Genomic DNA, 23,377 nt, shown 5'->3' on the forward strand with positions numbered 1-23,377 from the left:
AGCCACTGTTTTGTGGAATGTATTAGGACTAATTTTAAAATGCTCTTTCACATCTTTTGTGTGTTAACATATTGCTTCTCTATAGGGTGACCCTGGGCAGCCCGGGAATCATGGTTATCCTGGTCAGCCTGGTCCAGATGGTAAGCCTGTGAGTACTAAAAACTTAGTCATACATTGTAAATGCAAAGCTAACAGGAGAAAAAAACATGTACCGTTGATATCAGGTTTTCAAATTTAGATTATTTTGTCTCTGTTCTTTGAAACTGTGAATGTCACTTAAGTGCTATCTGAATGTAACAATTCTATGAATATGTTAATAATAGTATTTTTGTTTCAGCTTAACTATTGTAAATATGATAGCATGAGTTATGTAGGCACTGTCGTAAAGCAGAGAACAGGCTATGGGTGCTCCTGTTGGCCTTTGCATCAGTTTGCAGCAGTTACCACCTTCTGACCTTCAATCTTTACTACTCAAGAATGTTTGCATTAGAAAGCACTTTAAGGCAGCTAAAATCCTGTGTATTTTGTTTTAGGGATTGCTTCTCATGTTTAAGCTTGATTCATTTAATTTCTTTCTAGGCTGCCTCAAGTAGTCCATCAAAATATGTAGATATGCATATATAATGTTAAAAATACAGATATTTTGCACTTCTAAACATTATATGTTAAAACATACATCCTAAAAATACCTGTATATTTCTCTTACCCTAGATTTTACTTTTCAAGCTGGCATTCCGTTAGTATGGATGGCAAAGACTGGAAGAAAGTAGATGAATAACATATGTCCCTAAAATAAAAGTGACAGATTTGACAATGGATCATCTAGTATTCATGGATAACATTTTTTAGTGTAATAAAATTCTAATAAAATCAAATAAATATATAAAAATAGCCTAAGGTTTCATTAAAAAATATATTAGATTTCTGAATCTAATTGGAAGCCTGTATGATATTGACAACCAAGCTTCTCTGTTGAGTAAGGTTTTATTAACAGCCTACAGTCTCTTTATCACCGAAGTGGTGGTGTGCATGTGCCTCTGGTGTGTTAAAAGAAGGCAAGCAAAAGCTGGAAGACTTGACCACCTATGTTTCTTTTCCAAGAATGTGGCCTCTGATGTTGCTTACTATTTTAGTAATAAAAGCTATTTTATTTAGATTTTTTTAAAAAAAAAAAGAAAAAGGAAAAGTAAAAGATAGTTGGGAGCATTAAAAATAATTTGCTTCTGGAAAGAGGATAATTTCTCTGCTTGGATACCAAAAGCAGGAAAAGGAAAGTGCATGCACGTACTAGAAATCGTTAATTCATTGTAGCTTTTCATTCTTATTGTGAAGACTAAATTTTATGGTTGAGTCCTTATATTGTAGTGTTATTTTGAAATCTCCACGGTGAAGGAGAAGAGAAGGTAAGTATCATGTCTTGAAAATACGATTAGGGAGGAGTCCCAAATACTGTTGAGACTATACATACAAGAAGATGTCCCAAAACGTTAGAAAATATAAATGGAGAGTGAGGAGAAGACGAAATCATTTATGAAAGAAACATTGGATTATGGACTGAGGAACTAATAGTCTATGGGTTTGGTTGAGAGTTGCAACTTATTTTGGGCCATTTTGGTCCACACTTGACAAACTTGAGAAACTTCACAGAAGCACAACATAGGATTGGATTGCACCTTTCAACTTCACTCTTTTAGCAGATTTTCTGTCCTGTGGGTTCATGAGGATATTATAAGCAATCACAAATCTTTTCCAAATCTGCCCTTGCTTATCAATTTTGGTACCTCTAGGATGTTATTCCTACTAAAAAGGCACTACCCACCAACTTTGATGTCTGCATAAAAACATCTAACATTCTATTTTTGTTAAGAATTTTTAATACTAGTAACCCGTTTCATTTCTGTGTCAGCTAAAGATGGAAACAGTGAGCTTGAAAGTCCTTGGAAGTGTGTATGCTGTAAGGATAATAAATATTACCAGTTAAAAAGAGAAAGCTCCATGCTACACATTATAAAATGTTCACATTTCTCCTATTTTGTTGCTTAGTTACATGTTGGCCTTTTCTCAGGGATAGCAGCTGGTTCATTTAACTGTGGTGATTCCTTCTGGAGGCAGAGTTAGTTTGATAGGAAAAAAAATAGGCACTGAAAACAAGAAATGCAACTGTTTCTAAAAATTGAAAATTTCTCTGTTTTAAAATATGGGACTTGATACCTGGCCATAGTAGCCCTAATGGCCCAGGAGAGCAGTGAGTACATAAATTTGTCAGTAGTTCCACAAGCAAAGATCCTAATTTTTCCTGTGATATAAAAACATTTTTCTACTTTTGTTTTTGTCTTAAACAGCTTTTAATAGCTATTATCTTCAAAGGTTCTTGGAACTTGAAATAGACAAAACAATCTGAATTGAAATTGTTAGTACTATAAAATACTACATTTTGGTTCGATACAATCATGAAAATACAGGTTTTAAAATAGGAATGGGTGGAATCTGAGCTGGGGAAGTGTGATCTAATCAGAATAACTTTTCAGTTGATTATTGATGGTGCTTAAGCTTCTGAAGATCAGTCCTGTTCTTCTATACAAAGACAGGTGTACAAACTGTCTCAACCCAGAGCTGCATGGGAGAAGGTGTCCATCACAGTTTGACCATGCCAATTGCTAGAATTAGACTTGCAATATGGATAAGTGTAGCAGAGCTGTCTTTAATCCAGCTAACTCTGATATTTTGAAAAATAAAGTGATACTGTACTAGCTTTAGTGAAGCCGGAATAGACTGGATATTGGTAGGGAACTGTCAGTTTCCATTCTCTCTTTTGAAAAATAGATTAAGACTTTATTTCTGAAGTGTCCAGTCATCTGCAACAGCATTGTTTTTGAAACAGTTTGTTATGACTTTTTCATACTTTTATTAACAGATTTCCACTTCAATGCTATATATCTTCCCATAAGCACTGCAATTTACAACAGTGTGAATCATGAAGGAGAAATAAATTGATACTGTAGTCTTTCTGTAACTTTGTAACCTGGCAGTTTTGGTTTTTTTCCTGTGAATGAGTCATAATGTGCATAGATGGGCATTCTCTGAGCATAAAAAAGGTTAACAAAAGTATCTCAGACGATTGGAAGAGAATCAGAAAGTGTCCGTAAAGGACAGATTTTACCATTTTGCTGAACTGAAGTTTATATGTTATTTGAAGTGCTTACAGTTAAATCCTATAGCTTTATTAACTGATTCCTTTTTTTTTTTTTTTTTTTTTTAAATATCAGCTGTAGCTTTTTGCACTTGTTCTTTGTAAGGACATAATTGCAAGCCTATTAGATCATCTGCAGCTCTGGCCAGTACATTACTGTTCCTTACAGTAGATTCTTGAGTACTTTCCAGGCTAGCTTTTAGCCATGAATGATGGGAGACCCTTTAGATACACTGTGCAGGAAACAGATTCCTCTGTCTTTTGCTTTCTGTTTTACTTATTTATTTGCTAATACGACTTGCGCGTTTTCTGTGCTGTCAGTGATTTTCTTTCTTTTGAGATAACTTTGCTCATATGAATCTTTTTAGCTGAATCCCCTGGGGAACTCTGAAAAGCAATCTCTTAACTGAGATAAGGACAGTAGGCTTACAGGTAGTTGTGTAGTCAGGGTTGTTTAAACAAATGGCTTTTGCATGAAAAGCTTTTCCTGGAAAGTCAGTCTTTTCTGTTCCCAAACACATTTTTATGTTCTTCTCTAATGTTATTCCAGTTTGCCTATCTGGTATTCATTTTCTTGGAATGGTATAGCTGGTCAACAAAATGTTTGTTCCTCTGAGAAAGGTTTTAAGCATGCATATATGTTACTGTATGTAACTGATTTTTAAAGTAAAAAATCAAAGAAAATTTAATTTATTGTTTGTGGGCTGGCTAGATTGTTGTAGTACCTAAAGTTAGTTTTAGTCCAGGAAAATTCAAAACGATTACCATGAATATCTTCGATATTACCAGAAAATTGTTGTTCACTTTGTGTTACCCAGTAAAATTGTTTGCTGTAATATTTGGGGAAACGAACATAAACATGACTCATTTTCAGTCATTCTTTAATATTTTTTTAAATAGTTTTGTTTATATGTTCTTTGTTTTTTCCCTTTAATTGCCACCTCTGTTTATTTTCCATACTCTTGATACATACAGAAGAGATCAGTTGAAGTAACTGGAGAAAAGCACAAAAGTGAGAAGCAGAATAAGTAATGAAATTACATTTTTTTTCAATCAGAAATGTAATTTGGGACCTGAAATGACTAAATGGTCTTGTCAGGAGAAATAGCACCAGTAAATAAGCACAATAGTAAAATTAGTATTTAAATCTGAACTGAAACTCATTTTAATGGGCATTATTCATCAGAAAGAAGCAGCTGGAGTGGTTGCTGGCCCTGAGAATGCTCAGCAGCCTGACTGTGCGATCACAAAGCCATTTTTTATTCTAAAGGATACTTTATACATACTGGGGAAAAACTCAAGGGGAACAATAAATGAACAGAGTCTATGTAGTGATCACCTGTGGTTAATAGAGGTGATAGGTTATCGGTCTGCTGAAAAAAATGAAAAAAATGCAGTCATTTGTCAATTTTGAACTTTGAACCACGCAGCTGGCAAATCTGGACAATTTTCCAGTATTCCATCTAGTTTCATTCATGAAAGTTTGGAAACATTTGCCTTGTCTTTACAGTGTCCACAAGTAATAAGCAGTTTTAAAATAATCTGGTGAGACTGACTTTACTGATATACTCAGATACAGAGTTCATAAGGCATCAAAGCCTTGCATAATAAGTAATTTCTGATCATTCCAGTATTTTTTTTTCAAACTGTAGAACATTATTACAGCTGTACTACCTTGAGTTTAATAATATTTGGTGACCAACTGAAGGCCGACTCTTTTATGATGAACTTAGTATAATGGCAATGGCCAGCTATATCAACAGTACTTTTGGAAGAAAAATGGGTAATAGTTTCATGTATACATAGCATTACCTGTGCTATTGGATGGTTTGCCTGGGGATTTAAATTGATATAAACTCTGCAGCTAATTTTCTCAAGAAACTTTCACAGATATAGTTGATAATTCAGCTGTAAAATGCTGCTCTCAATTCCAGAAAAATACATATGCCTCGGCAACACTGTGGCCTTGTTATTCTTCGAGGAAGTATGTTTGCTCCATTCTGACTAATACGGTCATGTCATGGCTTCACTGAGACCTACTGCTTTGAAATCAGGGAGATGCCTGATGCTGACTTGTGTTGCATACAGCTGTACATTTCAGACAAAAGACCCTATGACTGTCTTCAGCAGTGGCCAAGGGCAGATGATGAGGGTGAACAATCTAAGCAGTGAGCAGGAAGATACACTCCCTTGGTACATCGTCCCATCTCCCAGATGACTGAAGCTCGGGAACTTTTTAAGCTGGATTTATGACCTTTTATTTAATAACCTTGATGGATTTTTTTTTCCTCTGTGGTATTTGAGCCCAGAACATCATGTTGAGGCAAAATATACTGCTAGTGGCTCTGAGCTATGAAAGCCTTGGCAGATGATGGAGTAGCCAATGGAAGGAAGTGTAATCAAATAGAGAAAGAATTAAACAGGCCAAAACAAAACAAAGCACAAAAAAGGCAACAGAGAAGACAATGAAAACTCTTTTCTGTACTTTTCCCATAATAATGTTGACGTGATTACAAATATTTGGTCAGGAGTCACCCCCAAATTTATGGTGGAGGGTAAAAGCTGCATTTAATTACCTTTGTGATCTAATGCTGGATCTGCTCTTCATTTTCATGTTTGGATATGTGTAGACAGAGGGGCTTCACTGCAGAGACAGTTCTTGTAGCCTGCAGAAGCAGATGCCACGAGGAGTCCTTCTATGGGGCCATGCTATTTAACAGAGGGAGGGAAGAGGAAATGACACTTGTTCTGAGCTCCTGAGTTCCCACTGCTTAAGAAAGTCCCAGAGAAAGGAGTAAGGCACAGGCTCCAAAGAGACCTGCTGGAAAGGACCACCTGACTGATGCACATGTCTAAAGGGGCAGGATAAAGAGAAACAGTAGGCAGATGAGTACAGGCATAGTGAGGTGTTAGAGAAGGTTGTTAGGGGGCAGGATGGGAAAAAAGGAGGAGGAGGAAGGACCTGAGGCAAAAACATTAAATGATAAACAACAACTTAGGCAAAGGCTAAAACACTTAATTCAAATACATCAGGTACTTTCTGACATTTCTGTTGCCTCACAGTATTTTAATTACTGATATTGCCAGTGAGGGAGAAGGTTATAGCATGACTGCAAATTTGAGTGTGGGCATGGATATGCGTCTGAATAGCTATAAGAATTTCTGTCCTTTACGATGTAATGTATTTTATGAAGAGGGTTTAAAAACTTATCTTCTAATGCTTTAGGTAATGGTGTTTTAAATGTGCTAAAGAACTTCCACAAGTGACTTCCACAAGAGAAGACCTCGCTGTCAGGATGTTTTCCTAACACCAAGTTAAATTTTTCTTTCGCAGTTGAATTCCATTATGCTTAGCTACATCACCCTAAATAGTTCTGTTTACTTAGTGTTTACAGTCCTGAAATATCTTTAGACCATTACTGTTGACCCTTGGTTGTTTCCTAGCCAAATTGAGCTTGTTTACTTCTCCCTTCTCTTTCCTAAGTGGTCCTGTTGCCATGCCTTTGTCATTTATGTTGTTCGGTGGCTCCAAAAGCTTTTCAGTAAGGAAGTGTGCAGTGGCAGTTGTCATTGACTTATCAGTACATCCTCTGTTTTTTTAAAAAATTTATATTTGTCTGATGTGATACACCTATGAATGCTGTCTGAACTTCTGTCCTTAAGGCATGCAACTGCATTGAAGATACACTTCTGAGGTTTACTCTGCTATTACACCCAAAAGTTCTTTGGAATTAATAATTGTCATATGTCCTTCTTGCTCAATTTTTTCCCTTACAGGTAACTAACTTTCATTTTCCAGCAAGGCTTTTAATTCACTGATGATGACAGTATTGCTAATTTGTCTGTGTCCTTTATGTAAGTTCTTTGGCCTAAGAAGTCTGTTCAACTTTTTCTGTTAGAATTATTTGTAAATTATTGCCATTTTCTTTAAATTCAAAAGTTACATTTTATCTGTGATTTTTTAAAATACCTAGCCATCTGGTACAAAACTAAGCGTCTCAGTATCTTGTTGTTTATCACTTTGCCTTTACAGATTTTCTGGCACTAGAAATTTATCAGTACTATTCCCACCCACAACAGATTGAGAGGGAGGTTTTGTATAATCCTGATTTCAGTTGCACTGATGTAAAATAATCAATGAAAATATAAACAAAGTGCTGTGGAGTAGTGCTGAGTGACAACATTGATAAAACACTGTAGTTTAAAACACCTACATTTAGTGTTTATATGTGTACAGAGACACTGGGTGTCTAAGTTTCCATATTAGTCAACAGATATTTAACTAATATACTCCAAGAAGTGTGGGAGTCTTAATGCTGTAAGGTATTTTGTCTTGCCCACACCACTGCTTCAAAAGGTTGAATGCCTACCAAATATTTTGTGCCACTATCTTCTAACACTGGGTGGGTGTCTACAAAATCTCAAAAGGCAGGAGCTGCCAATGTTTAGGCAACTGGATTCAAAACTGAGGACCAAATTCAGGGTTAGCTGTAATACTTTTCACACCATTTGTGTGTCTTCTGAGAAGTTCACAAGAGAAGACCAAATAAAAATTTGGTCATGAGACAAGTCCAAATAAAAATTCTTTTTGGTGGCAAATTTAGTGCTTTCACCTTATTTGAAAGTGAACCTTCAGTCCTGAACTCATCTGTGTCAGTTGAAAGGGGAATTTTTACTTCTGTCCCTTTTACATAAAATGTCAGCTATGGCACAGCTGTTCTTGGAGCATATATATGTGTTACATACATACTCCTACTGAGGGCTTTGAGATTAAGGAAAAAGATCTTGAGCTGACTTTAGTGCAAAAAAACCTGTAGGCATTAGCATATAGATCGATGATCTGTAGTGCAAAAAGAATAGTAGTACAAAGACATTTTTTGTCTTTGCTCAGTTTTTATGAAAGCGAGTTTTTGTAATTTATAGGCGTTTTTAACTTGTCCAAACAATTGCTAAGTTTTTTGTACGAGTGATTCTGATTTTTGTGACTTCCTGTGAATTTCCTTTTGAATCTTCTCTGTTCCAGCTTTCCATTAAACAAACACACTGACAATGTGGTTGATTTGCTTTGAATCGCATTACAGGATCTAGCACTGAGCTAAACATGCAGTTTTGTAACCTGAAAACTCTTCTGCCTCCTCCATTCATCTTGTGAATTTTGAAATTCAGTTCAGCCAGGAAATTGTCCTCCTCTAATTCTTCCCCTGCTCAGTTAGAAGGAGGAGGAAGGGAAATTGCATTTCAGAATCTAAAATGTAAAATAAAGTTTTATTTATATAAAATTGTATCCTACAGGAAGTCATACAAACTTTTTGGCTTTTTTTGGATAAGAAATAAAGGAATAAATTTTTAAAGGCATTTTTTGGCTTGGTGAATTGTTTCAGCTACCCGGGAGGCCTATAAGCAATATGGGAATGCTACACCATTTACAGTTAAAGCTGGTCTTGCTAGAATTGCCTTGAGCACTAACAGTGAAATGCTTGATAAAGGATCCATGTATGACAGAGACCTAGAATTCTGTTTATTTCTATACTAAACATTACCGGCTGGCTCACTGGGCATCTGCTCAAATGTCTTTTGGGAAGAGGGCACAGCAAGTACTCTCTTGTATCTGACCCAGCAAATAATTTAACTCTGTTTATTATTCCCAGGAAGCTTTGACTGATTTAAAGAAATCAGCCATACACATTGCCTTCCTTGTATTGAAAAGGTTCTAGTAGCTCCTTTTTACCAGCGTGGAAATCCTCCCATTAAATTTTGTGCTAAGTTTTTAAGACCGAAACTCATTTAGAGATAGGATTATTATTTCTTACAGTTCAAAGCAAGATCAAATTCTGGGTATTTGAAATTGGATAGTCAATTTTATGGGATTTAAATTTAGTTTGGGCTGCCTCTTGAAAGCTCTGAGCCAAATAGCCTCAGAGTTGTATAGGACAGTTTCTCTTATTGTTTTATATGTTTGCTAAAAAAACCCACAAAACCTCTTTGTAGCTCATTTTGTCCATTGGAATGACATGTTTTTAATGGAGCTAGGTAAAATTCCTATTCTTCAGTTACTTGCCTCTATTAAAGGATTCTTCTAAAGCACTTGTTAATCTTGCATAAAAACAGGCCATCTTTGCTGTACTCATTGAATCCAATCTACCAAAACACCTCAGGCATATATTTTGGGTTCTGTAAAGGTTCCCTTGTTCTGCCAATATATTCATTTCTAGTAAAGCATTCCTGAAATTCTCTTTTCGACTCATGAATTATTTAGTCCTTCTTTTCATAGTCCTAGCCATCCAAATTATTTTCTTACTTGCATAGCCTGTTATGTACCTTCAAGTTCATAGCTAAGTGCTTAGTATTGAGAATGGAATTTTTGTTATTTAGAGATGTTATAAAACTAGCTGCATAATGTATTAGAACATACCTTGTTTGTTAAAGCTTATTCATGTACCTGCAAATAAAAAGTCCTGGCATTTTTCAGCTATTTTTCTTGAGAGAGAGAGAGAGAAAAGAAGTGTCTACATATGTGGGTTAATTTGTTCTTTTTTTTTTTTTTTCCCCCCAATGGGGAATAAAACAATGTATTTGTTACATTCTCATGTTACAATTTTAAAATAATGGATTTTAGCATAAAGCGTGGAGGCTGCAAACTTCAGATGCAGAGATGAAAGCTTCTGCAAGCTGAAATCTAAATCTCAAATGTATGATTTTGATAGCAATTACTAAAATTTGTGACCTAAAACGTTGTGAGAACAGTTCTCTAGTAACCAGGAGGATTATTTTTTCATTAAATAGGTGTTTGGAAATTTGTTAATGTAACTTATGAAAAGTCACAAGTCTTGGTCGCTTTTCCTTAGGGATATCAGGGATCAGCAGGAATGCCAGGTATCCCAGGAACTCCAGGGGTTCAAGTAAGTTTCTGTTTCATTCCTAGAATTTGAAAATCTGGGACAAATCCTGCCAAATCTCTCCCAATATCCATTGTTTGTGACTGAGAGTTGAGGTGAGGGGAATGAAAAGGGCTCAAGGGATGTCATGAACTCAGGAGCCATCCTTGGGTGAATTGCTTGGGAACTCGCATGGTTTTGGGGTTTGTAAGTGGGCTAACAATTAGGCTGCAAATCTGATCATTGCTGGGTAAGGCCTGTAGGAGCAGGGCTCAGCTGGGACTTAGACATTTTCATCCTGATCCAGAAGCCAAACAGTATTTCCTTCCATTTTTCTAAGAATCATTAACAGTGATCTGAAGCCTTGTCATGGTGATTGATTACCCACAATTCACATGTCCAAAAGAAGGTTTCCGATAAAGCCCAGGAAAATTCTTTTTATTTCTTCATTGTATTAATTTAGTAGCCCTTACTGGGACAGTTGTTGGAAAGCAGTGCTGTATTTTATTTGTGCCATGATCCAATGTGTCTGGATAGTCGAGGACTTACTAATTTGTTGAATTAAGTATCTGAGAGCGGCCGAGAGTGAGCCTGCAACATGACATGTGTGAAGGTTGTCTGACAGACGTTTGAAAGGAAGGGGACATCTCTGGACTAGTACAGGCTGTGTGACGTCCTTTTTTCCTGGGGTGGTCCTTGGTTAGAGCCAAGAATTGTTTTGGTGTTTCCTAGTCATGGGTTATGATAGTGTGCCATATTCATACATGCTGGGTACATTTCATGCTTGCTTCTGCTTTTGTATCCAGTTACCAAAATGTTGTGACCAGCTAGTTGACACATTAGTCCCTGGGTCATGTTGTATTACATTTCTGTGTCCCATTCTGTATCAGACTGTATTAGTATTTGAGCTGGTTTTCAATTTTTCTCTCTTAGGGACCACGTGGCTTACCAGGTATCAAGGGAGAACCAGGGAAAGATGGGACTAAGGTAAAAAAAGAAAAAAAAAAAAAAGTAATAGATAAAAAGATTTTACTCCTACCATCTATCATTTTTGGTTGTACGGTTAATAATATCAATATTTTCACATGAGGCTTTGGTGAGAATTGTTTACTAAAAAGGTAATAAGGAATGAGAGTCCTAAATTGAGAATGTTCTTTCAATTCTGAATCTGGTCTGCTTTATTTAATAAAGTTTATATAGGGTTTAGCACTGCCAGTGACACCTTTATTGCACTGAATAATTCATATTTAGAAAGCCTATCTAGATATGGATACCTGGAAGCAGGATACAGACATCTGTCAGGATGGTCACTTTCTGTCTCTTTTCATCCTTTTTCTCTTTAAGTGAGCATCCAGATGAGCTAGGTAGGAATTTTTGGATGGCACTTGTCTGAAGGCACTGACTAATTGAAACCAAAGCTTTTTGCAGAAAAATTCTAGCTGAGGTGTAGCCAGTAGCTTGGAGCTGCAGACAGATGTGAAAGCTTATATATAACTCCCTTCTGGTAATCAGGATAAGCTTGAATCTGTATCTCCCGTATATGCCATTGGCTATTGGCAAGTCTCATTGATATGTAAATATCTGTGTCCATCCTTCTCTCACAGTTTTGCCCTATGTTTAGAAAAGTTCTGAGTTCATTGTAATAAAAACGTATTTTGTTTTTTGTTTATTAAAACTTCAAAGCCTTTTTTGTAAAACAAACACTTTTTTTCCAAACAGATTTTACTGTAAAACTACTTTCTTCTGAAATTTCCAGTGTTAAAAGCAGGTCCTTATATTCATCACTGTTCATCAGAATTCTCAAATGCATGGTTAAAGCTGAAAAATGTACTTCTGTGTTCTGAGCTTTAGGCATATTAATCTGACTGATGTTAGATGTTAATCTAATTGATCAGTCAGTATCGGGCCATGTGCAGAAAATAAGATACTGATGATGAAAAACTCTATTCTCCTGGCAGTGCAGGATTGTGACAGATAGAATATTTCCTAACGCTCAGTCCAGCCTTGTTGAAAATGTGCCAAGAAGTAGGGCTTCCACCACCGTTTTAGCAAACTTCTTCCATTGTAAAATAGGTCTTGCCATTAGAATTTTTTTCCTGATGATTCAGCCCAAATTTTCATCCCTTAATTTCATCCCATTACTTGTAAAGTTTCTGTAGCAACTAATTTAAAACTGTTTCCATTGCCAAGGGTTTTAGTTTATCCAATAATTGAATTACCACTTCTGAGCAGAAATCGAGGCTCTGTTCTTTTTCATTAAGAAGCGATGGATACATGGAGTGTTTATTTTATAAGCTTTGCTGATTTTTTGAGCTCCATTCCATTGCCTGTTTTCAAAACTTACTTGAGAGATATTTTGATAGATTAACCCACAAGCTATCATTCCTGCAGTCGTGTTCCTATCTTCTGTGAATATGTGACAGTCTTCAAATCTGCTTAGACATGAATGGTTTTGATAAGTGCTAGAGACATGTTTTCTTTTACCCTTTGTCTTAGAACTTGAAATATTATATAAAGTAACTTCCTGAGCATAATTTACTGTTCCTCCTTTATGACTGAAATGTATTAAACATTGAAATACATTGCTCAATATAAAGTTAGATATTAACAGAGAGAAAACATTGTGATTGTCCAAAAATGAGTTGATGATTGGCTCTTTGTCCCGAGTGAAGTAGATCCTGTCTACTAAAACACGCAACTAAGCTTGTTTTTAACATTTCAAGTCAGGTAGTGCCAAGTTATAGTTTAGCCTCTTGTTGGAATTGCTCAAGGGAGTTTACAGACAATTTTTCAGATAAATATCTTCAGTACCAATGGCAAAAGATTTGGAATTCCTGGTGTCTGACACCTGTGAGGACAATAAAATTAACTGATGTTTTAGCTTCTGCTTTCAATTGCCAACTGCTTTTACCAAAGTGGGTTCGTTCTTCCACTGAAATGACAACTCGTTTGTAAAAGTGCCAAAGTTGTTTTATCAGTGTATTTTGGTTTCGTTTTGTTTATTTTTTAGAGAAAATACTTAATACCTTATTTTTTAATAATTCAGTCATCCAGAGTAAGCAGGTGAGAAATTTGATAAGGTCAGTAGGTCTTTGATGTTTTCAGTAAGAGACAGGAGCAAAGCTATCCCAGATTTAGGGAATTTCCTTATTCTTCAGGAATGAGGAATGGATGGTAGAATTATCATAGCTCCTACAGAGATTTTCAAAGCTCTTTTTGAAAGCTTTTTTCTTCTTGTTAAAGCTAAATTGCTACTTTTGAACCTCCATAAGCCTTATTGAGAGATGGCAGTAAAATTTATTCTAAAAAAATTAGTGATTGTTTAATTTTTTTCTTTTATATATTGAATCTTGTTTAAACAACACACTCTAACCAGTCATCATACCAATGTTATGTAGTTGATACGGTGATATAAAGTGTCTTTCCACTATTTGTTGATCATTGAGAATATGAATGTTATTATAGTATATTACTACTATTTTCAGTATAAAGATTTAAAATATGTTTGCTCTTTTAGGGTGACCGTGGACTACCTGGTTTTCCTGGATTACATGGGATGCCAGCACCAAAGGTTGAAATGATGTATTTCTTGTTTCAATATTCATGTGTTTCAGCTTGCTCTGTAGTTTAAAGGAAAAATACGTTTATATACAATATTATATCAGTGCATTTGATGAACAACATAAAATGAATAGCTATAATGCTGAAACTGAAGGAAGGTACATGCCATGGGACTTCATTACATACATATGAAGCAATGGAAACCGCCTGGTTTTTTCATTTTTGTTCTCTTCTATGGCATTCTATAGTAATTGCTTCAAACTTTGATTTTACTACTACTTAAACCCTTCTTCATCACAAATAATGTGTCAAAAAAATTATGTAAAAATTAATTATATAATTTTCTTGAAGTCATTTGAGTGACAGCATTTTGAAGGATAGTTCTGGTCTAACCCAATGAGGTTATTTCACATGTACGTTCCCCAAAACTTGATCAACCGTGTCTTTTGCTCTTCTGTGTTAATACTCAACTGAATTTACTTCTTAGTTTTTCAAAATTTGTGTCTTAAACTTTTCAAATAAGGTCTTCAGAAGAGTGCAGCACTTTTCAAAGAGTTGAATTTTCACTGAGGTACCTACCTGTATTGAAGCAACCAGAAGCTCAAAGTGCCTTCCATTGAAAATAGAAGCATTAAGCCTGTGAGCTGTGGATTGTCTCACCAGCACTGTCAGACATTCTGGGCTTCTTTCCTAGGAAAGCTTGGAAAATTCAGGATTTGCATTTATTGTCTTGAGCATATTTTTTTATATTGGAGCTCTTTGCTGGCTTTATTTTATCTCTGCTATACATGTATGCTTTGTGTATATATCTATATATAATGACTTCTATTTTAAAAATTAACTTATTCACACACATTTTGTTTAGGGAGAAAGGGGTCCTAAAGGAGATCAAGGAGTGCCAGGAATATATGGAAAAAAGGCAAGTAAATTTATAATCATAAAATAAAGCAAAATGTTATTGGTATCTGTGGTGGGGTGAGCTTGGCTGGCTGCCTGATACCCCCCAGCCACTCTCATTCCCCCTCCTCAACAGTACGGGGGAAAAAAATAAGATGGAGAAGCTATTGGGTCCAGAAAAGAACAGGGAGATCACCTACCAATTACTATCATGGGCAAAACAGACTAGACATGGGGAAAATTAATTTAATTTATTGACAACTAAAATAGGTTTGGATAGTGAGAAATGAAGACAAAAAGTAAAACACCTTCCCCCCACCCTGCTTTTTCCCAGGCTCAACTTCACTCCTTCATGGGATGGGGAATGGGGAGCAGTGTGGGGTGGTCAGTCCACAACAGCTCCTCTCTGCTCTCCTTCCTCCTCACACTTCTACCCTGCTCCAGCGTGGGTCCATCCCACAGGCTGCAGTCCTTCAGAATAAACCTGCTCCTGCATGGGGTCTCCATGGGCTGCAGCTTGGCTACCACAGCTCCACCGTGGTCCACTCCACAGGCTGCAGGAGAATTTTTGCTGTGGTGCCTGGAGCACCTCCTCCCCTCCTTCTTCACTGACCTTGGTGTCAGCAGAATGGTTTCTCACTTTTCCTCTCACTCCTTACTTTGCCTGTGTCATGTTTTTACCCATTTTTAAATATATTTCCTCCAAGGCACCACCCCCTTGGCCGGGGGGCTCAGCCGTGCCCTGCGGTGGGTGGGTTGGAGCCGGCTGGAACCGGCTGTATCCGGCACGGGGCAGCCCCGGCTGCTCCTCACAGAGACTGCCCTGCAGCCCACGCTGCCCGCGCAAGGGCACCTGCACCCGGTACAATATCATTTATGTTTTTTCAGTAGGTGTATTCCCAGAGAATTTAATTCTGCAGTCCTAACTCAGAAACATTTCCACTGAAGTTCTTGCATATATTTATGTCTAGTAATATTAAACTCATGCTCTGCTTATTTGGGTATTTTGAGAACTCTCTTCATCCTTCTGTTAATGGAGTGACATAATTCATTTTAACATAACACAAAATGCTTGTAAATGTATTTTTTGCAAATATGTCTATGCCTTTAATATAGGGTATGTGTAAGAATTATTTAGAAAGTAGTCTGTGCTTTTTAATACATAGAAACGTACATGAACCATATAAACGAATGGGAGAGAGGGAGAAGAGTAAGGGGAGTGAGGAGAGGAGCACACAAATGGAGTGAGACTGATAGCTGCCTGGAAGAGAGATATTGTTTTAATCTGTAATTTATATAAAACAGGGTGTGCTTTTATGTAAATATTTATATTTCAGAGATCATATTTTGGTCATTCAATCTTAAACAGTTACATTTTCACCTGTCCTTATATTTTCTTCATGTATTTACTGGTCTAGAGTTTAAAGCAATTTGAAAGACAGTCTGTGTTCACATTCCTATATTTCAGAGCATATTTACATTTCTGTAACAGGGAGTAGTTTTAATTGACCACTACCTGTGTTAAGAAAGAAACAAATCTTCCATACATGTTCAAAATAAGAAATAACATATGTGAATTGTATGTTAAATATACTGAATTTGCAGCATAAACATTGAGCACTACTTTTCCTTTGCTGTATTTCTCAGGGTTCAAAAGGAGAGAAAGGTGATACAGGGTTTCCAGGAATGCCTGGGCGATCAGTAAGTTTTGTGAAGACAATTTGCCTTTACTTTAACTTGTGCTTGTTAATTCACCTACTGATGACTGTTAACTGTTGCTACAGGGAGACCCTGGCAGAAGTGGGAAAGATGGATTACCAGGAAGTCCTGGTTTCAAGGTATGTACAAATGTATGTTCACATCTTGCCAAAGTCTTCAATAGCATTGCTGTTAGTCTAAATATACCCAGTTTATTCTGTGGAGAATAACTGGAAATTTTAAAAATATGTGTTACTGGGAAATGCTAAAAGTTTACTGCAGTCAATGGGCAGACTTCATTGATCTCAGTTTGTGAGCAGCAGCAAAGCTTTTATTAAGAGTGTATAAGTGATCATCAGAGATTGTTTATACTTCATCTCCCTTAGCCTGTTTGTGTTTCTCTAACTCTGTGAATCTGTTAATGAAATTTATATACAAGCATATGCTGCAGAAGATACCTGTTGTGTACAATTAAGAAGGAAGTAATCTAATTATTATTACTGCTTTTGAAGAGAGCTGGATGAAAGTTAGGGGAAAACACCTTCAGTATTGGATTCATGTTTATTTTTGTATTCTCTTTACTGTGCAGTGCACTTTATATTTAATTTAGAACAGTTTTTCAAGTGGACTAAGTATCTGTCAACTGTAAAAAAGGCAACAAAATCTGTTATTTCTATAATGAATTGCAGTCTGTGAGCTCACTGGCTGTTTTGTATACCCAGTTGTTTGCACTGTTCTAATTTGTGAAAAGATGGACTTTAGCAGTATCAGTTTTAAGTTCACAGGAAAAATTTTTTATTCATATGTGACGTAAATGTTCAGTTGAATTGATGTAAAGAAGCTTTTTAACAGCAGTTTTGTTCCTGTAATATTTTTCTTAATAATGAAGTGCTTGAGGGCTGCTCAAGATTAACGTTCCTTCAATGTCCAAAAATGCAAGTGTACTTTTAAGTGGATATGTCTAAAGTCCTGTTACTGTAGGTGAAGATCTGGGTCTTTCTTCCATTTTGTGACCATGCTTGTCTAGAGCAGTTGGGGCTACCATGGCATATGTGTGACATTTGCTGAAGCAGGGAGGTATGGCACGAGGCCTGTGAGAGACCTAAACCCCTCCAGGCAGCAGCTGCCAAGAAGGTGGATCCAGCAGAATCCCAGGCTCACTCAGGCTGGAGGGGACTTTGGGGTATCTCCTGGACCATCCTCCTGCTCACAAATGGGACAGAATGAAATCCATACCAGGTTGCTCAGCTGCGTCTTGATAACCTGCAAGGATGGAGACTGCACAATAGGGCAGCTTGTTCCATCCTTGACTGTCTTCATAGTGAAAAAATTTTCACCTTTATTTGCAACAGGAAATGGCTCTACATGTCTATGTGTTGACAACTGAATCAAGCTCTTCATAAATATAATAAATGGAGGCTCTAAAGTCATTCAGCTGCTGAGTGTTAACTGCTATAACTTTTGTGAGATCACTTATAAGTTTCCAGTCCTATTTGCTGGTTTGGGGTACCCCAGGTGACCTGTAAGTGCCATTTCAGAAGGACACCGGTCTTCTGTAGGTGGTACCTGCCAGCCCGATGTGGAAGCTGTGGCTGCTCTAGAGGACCTCAGGTAGCACCAGGCATTTGTGATTAGGTAACTGAAACAAGCCCCTGTTCACTGTCACTGTAATGGGATTTTAGATCACTAACGTATCTCTAGACCTCTTCAGGTAGAAAAACACACGTAGGCGTCTTAATTTGAAGTTAAAGGGGGGAGTTATCACTTACATACAACACTACAGCCACTGTTATTCTAAAAATTGCACAACTTCAATGTGTAACTAAGCATCCTGCAATTCAAAATTTATTAAGAGAACACATCTAAAATAACAGCCTTTAAAAAGTATGTTTAAAATCTAACTTTTATGCTAGGTAAACTCAGTATTTCCTATTTTATTTGTTCTCTTTGGAAAGCCTAATGAGACTGAGCTAAAAGGTAATGGAATGACTTTATTTTATGTCAAATTGCTGTTCTGCTTTTTTTTTAACTGCCCCTAAGTTTACACCCTTAAAATACATTAGTAAAAGAAGTTGTAATTGTTAATTATGGAAAAAAATATTTTCTTACTCCTCATTTTTGTGAAATTAACTTCAGCAACCAACAGCAGATTATTTCTGATACTGAAGGACTTTTTCTTTATTTGTTACTTGGTTTAGTTTTAAATACTCCTACATTCATTTAATTTTGATCTAATCCCATTGATACCTGTGATCCCCTTGATACAAATTGTCATTATTAATATATATATCTACAAAAGCATGTGTCTCTGACACTTGGAAATATGTCAGGCAAAGACAATTTAACAGACATTCTTAAAACACTCAGCTAAGTTTGTGTCTATGGACATTGTAGCTGCCTATGTTGCCATTAAAGTCAATGGAGGTCTAACCAGTAATGCCAGTGGAGTCTGGAGAAAGTCACCTCAAAGAAGACAGACTTGTAGGTACCAGTTTAGTTGTCTACATAAAAGTGTCTGGTGCATTTGAGATGCATTAGTGTCCAAAGCATCCTAAGGATGCTGACAAATATGACATAAGTCCTATGGAAAGCCAGTGCCTTTCTGGAGTGGGAATAGGGACCCAGACAAGACACCCTTGGGTATGTCACATACGATCAAATGTCTGTGTGTGGGCAATGAAATTGAGCTCCTGGTGGCTGGTCAGTTGAATCAAGCCTCCATCAATTGTCTTGACTTCTGTTGGCTGTGATAGGAGTTTAGTTAACCCATGAATTTATCTCAAATGAATCCAGCCTTATTTTCTGTATACCGATATATATACACAGAGATATCTCTGCTAAGTTGGTGGAGAAATTCCTTCTCTGGTACTATAGAAAGTAAAAAAAAAAAAATTAGATACTAGATTTTTTCTTCTCCAGTATTTGATAACATGGACAAGTAATAGTCACAGTTGTTCAACATAAAATTTTAGCTGTCACTGGTGTCTCTTCAGAGTGAAGTATTATGTTGATAAAGCATGAATTTGCAGAGTATTTTGATCTGGTTTTATGCTTGTAAACAATATACAGATAAATCAGTATCTTAGTTGTGTGAACCTGTGTACATTTAAACTGAAAGACACTTTCTTGACTATTTTCTTAATTATTGTAGTACAAAAATATGACATACTCAGTAGTTTTAATTCATTTTATACTATAATAGTTAACAGAAGCCATATTCTTCATTCAAACATTTTGTCAGCTTGACTTCAACATCTGCTTGCTATAAAACGTTGCTTCATTCTGGGTCTGTAATCAAATTCAGAGCAGTAACAAACAGGCTGTCTTTGAAGGAAATTTCTGCTGGAGCTTTCCTGTTTTCTTACAATATTCATTCTGGGAAAGAATGTGGAAAAAACGCATGGCTTGAAACCCAGATGCTACCCATTGTTACTTCAAGTCCAGTTTTTGTAATCTTAAATTAATTATTACCAGATTATTTTTTATATATGAATTGATCTTTGCATTTGTTTTAAGTGCTTTTATTTCTGGAATTATTCTTTAAATTCTCAACATATTTTTGGTATTATATATATTTTGAGTAAGGATATAAAGATTTGATCATATCTGGTACTGCTATATTCTGGAGTGCTTTGAAATATTTTTCAGGCTATGAGTTGTACTAACAATTGGACAATAGCAATTTATTAAAGTTTTATGTGCTTCTTCAACCAGTAATTGCTGTTCTGATTCAAAAGACAATTGTCACTCATCTCTTTTTTCAAACTGCTTGACAGCTGTCTGTTGGATGCAGCATGAGGGAATATCGGATTGACAACACTTCCTACTGTGTTTTTAAGAGATTTTGTTTGATGAAGCCTTGACCATGTGTGTTGGTTTTACATTTTACTTATATTAAAAATAATAACTTACTATTTGAAATAATTATTTTTATTATGCAAAGGAAGGGGTTTTTTTTTAATACTGTATTTAACAGTCTTTTTTATTTTAAAGGGAGAAGTCGGACAGCCTGGATCTCCAGGCCTAGAAGGTCATCGGGGAGAGCCTGTAAGTCATTAAATTGCTGACATGTCCTTATGTAGCGATTTGTTTGTTTTGTTGGGTTTTTTTTAGTTAATGGGTGTTATACTTCATGTTTCATCCATGTTGATTTAAATTGGTTGATATGTCAGTTTTTGTAAAAGTGCTTTTTCATTTTCTGGTGTTCATCTTTAAATCTGGATTTAGCAAAAAAAATAAACAAGCCTTTAAAGTCAAAGATGCCTTAAAAGAAAAGATTATTAACTATATTGCAGTTGTATACTTATATGTATATATGTTATAAAATTGTTTCATTATTGACCTCTTTCCTATTGATAGGATGGTATGGTTAGATATTGATAGTTTCTTACACAAGGAAGGATTCTGCGTGTTAAGTGTCATTTCTGCAACACGGTATATCTTCTTTCATATAGTTGTTAAATGCACACTTGAAGTTTATTTTTTCACTGTCTACCTCCCCCCTCTCCTTTGTCCAGTTTTATTGGTCATTTACTTCTTTGCATGTTGTTACACTGTCCATGTTACCTGTATCTCTGTTCTTCTTTCTTCTGGGGACCGTGCTGCTGCATTTTTGTTTTTCTCGTTTCTGGAGACATTGTTCCTCTACTGGTGTTTGGGCAACTCCTCAGTGCAGCTCATTTTTCCTCCTCTTTATATGTGATAGCTAGGCTTTGTTCTCCTTGTTTCCTTGTTTGGCTCTTTAAGGCCAGCAGACTTTGCTTGAAGCAGAGGAGCCAACATATCTGTAGAAATAGCTGAAAGCTTTGACTGCCAAGAGCCAGCTTCTTCAAATGATCCGTATTTCTTCAGTAGGCCAAGAGCAGTGAATGGAGCTCAGTTGGTGGAACACTGCCTTCCAGATGAATTACATTCTGAATTACATTTTGAATTGTAAGATAAGGAGATACAGCTTTATACATTCAGAAATTTTTGTGGTATTGAATGTAACAAAAGGATGTATGTGTTACATGGTACTTAAATCTGATAGAGTTTTGATAACTAGGAGGTGGAAATAATACCCCCAGCTGAAAAATTCTCAAGCTCTTTCATTTAAAGTTTTTATATATTCACCAAAACCTCATAGAACACTGAGTAGAGTGCCAAACACTGGGCAATCATTCCCAGGAGACTTTCTTCCCACTTGGCTGGCTTAAGTGAAGAACACACATAATTCCTCACTTGGCTTTATTTTTTCCTCTTTCTGCCCCAAATAACTGTGAGATGTATTAACCTTTTACAATCTATGGCATCTTCATACATAAGAAAGATGGAAAGTGAATGTTAATTAAAAACCATAAAATAGAAATGAAGATGTTTTGATATATTGTTAGTTAGTACGCCATAACAAATGGGTTGAGATAATAACAAGACTTCTGTTATTGTCCCTAGCCTTGTTTTGTCTCTTTTTTAATTTTTAGAAAAAATGTTAGTTAGTCATTGTGATTTTTTTTTTTTTAAATTAATCTAAAAAATAGGAAGGAGAAGGTATTTCTGACCTAGGGAAAACTAAGTTTTTAATACTTTAACAGCTCTCTTTCTGATCTGATACCTTTGGTTACATCTGGCCTATATCTACTAAAGAAATGTATTTTGGTTTAAAATTAATATAAATGCTTCACAATATAACATTTTAAACATCAGTGTAAACTTACCACTTAAGTCCCATACTTTTGTTTTAAAGAGAAATTAAGTGGCAGATTTAAGACATTAAAATCACTAAGTCTTTTAAAATCACCATAAAATAATATAGGGGAAGACTTCTGATATATCAACTACAAAAGATTTACATAATCCTAACAGAGCAAGCCAGATTACACTATATGCTTCATTTATAATCAGTGGACATTCTTCTGAAGAGCAGAAAGTCTACATGCTGACCAGGAAATTGCCTCAAGGTAACCAGTAGGAAATGTAAGACACCTAGTCATAACTGCTCATCTGCCTCTCTTGCTGGTGTAGCACCAGACTGCATGTGCAAACATGGTGCTCCCATCTATTTAGAGCCTGAAGGCGGAGCAAAGGGCATTTCTGTGCAGCAGCTTTGTGATAAAAGTGTGTGCTTGGGCTGTGCAAAATGAAAGCTATCCTCAGCCATGGGATATGTAGGCTCCCCTATTCAAGTAGAGGCTTTCATCTGATGGAAAGGGAACTGGATTGTGGGGGCTGTGAGGGATGTCTTGTGCAATTTACTGCTTCTGTTGTTTCTGTTGTTCCTCCAATGTCTATTTGATGTATAACGTGTAAGCGCCTCCTCTCTGCTCCTCTTCTGTGCAATTCAGTGTGATCTTCTCTGGTGGGATACCCTATTAGTTAGGGCATTGATGTAGGAGAGAGGGACTGATCTTTGCTGTGCCTTCCCTGTGATAGCCTCTGCCTAAGCTCAAGAGAGGCCTTGGATGATACTGTTGAAACTGTATGACACCATATTGTTAAACACCCAGATGCATCTGTGGCCCTGGGACAGCTCAGTAGGTTGCATGGATACCCCACCAACACAAACATACATTCAGACAGTCTATTTCTTCCATTCAGCCACATTAGAGTTAAACATGGCCTAATTTGTTAAGTTGGTGTAGTGGGTTGACCTTGACTGGACTCCAGGTGCCCACCAAAGCCGCTGTATCACTCCCCTCCTCAGCTGGACAGAGGAGAGATAATATAACGGAAGGCTCATGAGTCGAGATAAGGGCAGGGAGAGGTCAGTCACCAATTACCATCACGGGTAAAACAGACTCAACTTGGGGAAAAATTGATGTAATTTATTACCAGTCAAATCAGAGTAGGATAATAAGAAATAAAACCAAATCTTAAAAACACCTTGCTCCAACCCCTTCCTTCTTCCTGGGCTTAACTTCACTCCCATTTTTCTCTATCTCCCCCCCTGAAGTGGTGCAAGGGGACAGGGAATGGGGGTTTTGGTCAGTTCATCACCTGTTGTCTCTGCTGCTCCTTCCTCCTCAGGGACAGGACTGCTCACACTCTTCCCCTGCTCCAGGGTGGGGTCCCTCCCACAGGAGATAGTCCTCCACAAACTTCTCCAACTTGAGTCCTTCCCACAGGCTACAGTTCATGAACTGCTCCAGCGTGGGTCCCTCCCACAGGGTGCAGTCCTTCA

General features: G+C 36.7%; 1 protein-coding gene across 1 annotated transcript in view; it reads left to right on the forward strand.

Annotated features, from left to right (window-relative positions):
- COL21A1 (collagen type XXI alpha 1 chain) overlaps positions 1-23,377 on the forward strand; it is a 113,483-nt gene that overhangs the window by 48,483 nt on the left and 41,623 nt on the right. Inside the window, exons 9-16 of the mRNA XM_074820787.1 lie at positions 86-148; positions 10,036-10,089; positions 10,999-11,052; positions 13,583-13,636; positions 14,492-14,545; positions 16,171-16,224; positions 16,308-16,361; positions 20,215-20,268. Coding sequence (XP_074676888.1) covers positions 86-148; positions 10,036-10,089; positions 10,999-11,052; positions 13,583-13,636; positions 14,492-14,545; positions 16,171-16,224; positions 16,308-16,361; positions 20,215-20,268 — 441 coding nt within the window. The remainder of the gene's footprint in view (positions 1-85; positions 149-10,035; positions 10,090-10,998; positions 11,053-13,582; positions 13,637-14,491; positions 14,546-16,170; positions 16,225-16,307; positions 16,362-20,214; positions 20,269-23,377) is intronic.

Source organism: Strix aluco, chromosome 3 (genome assembly GCF_031877795.1).
Source record: "Strix aluco isolate bStrAlu1 chromosome 3, bStrAlu1.hap1, whole genome shotgun sequence".
NCBI classification, from domain to species: Eukaryota; Metazoa; Chordata; class Aves; order Strigiformes; family Strigidae; genus Strix; species Strix aluco.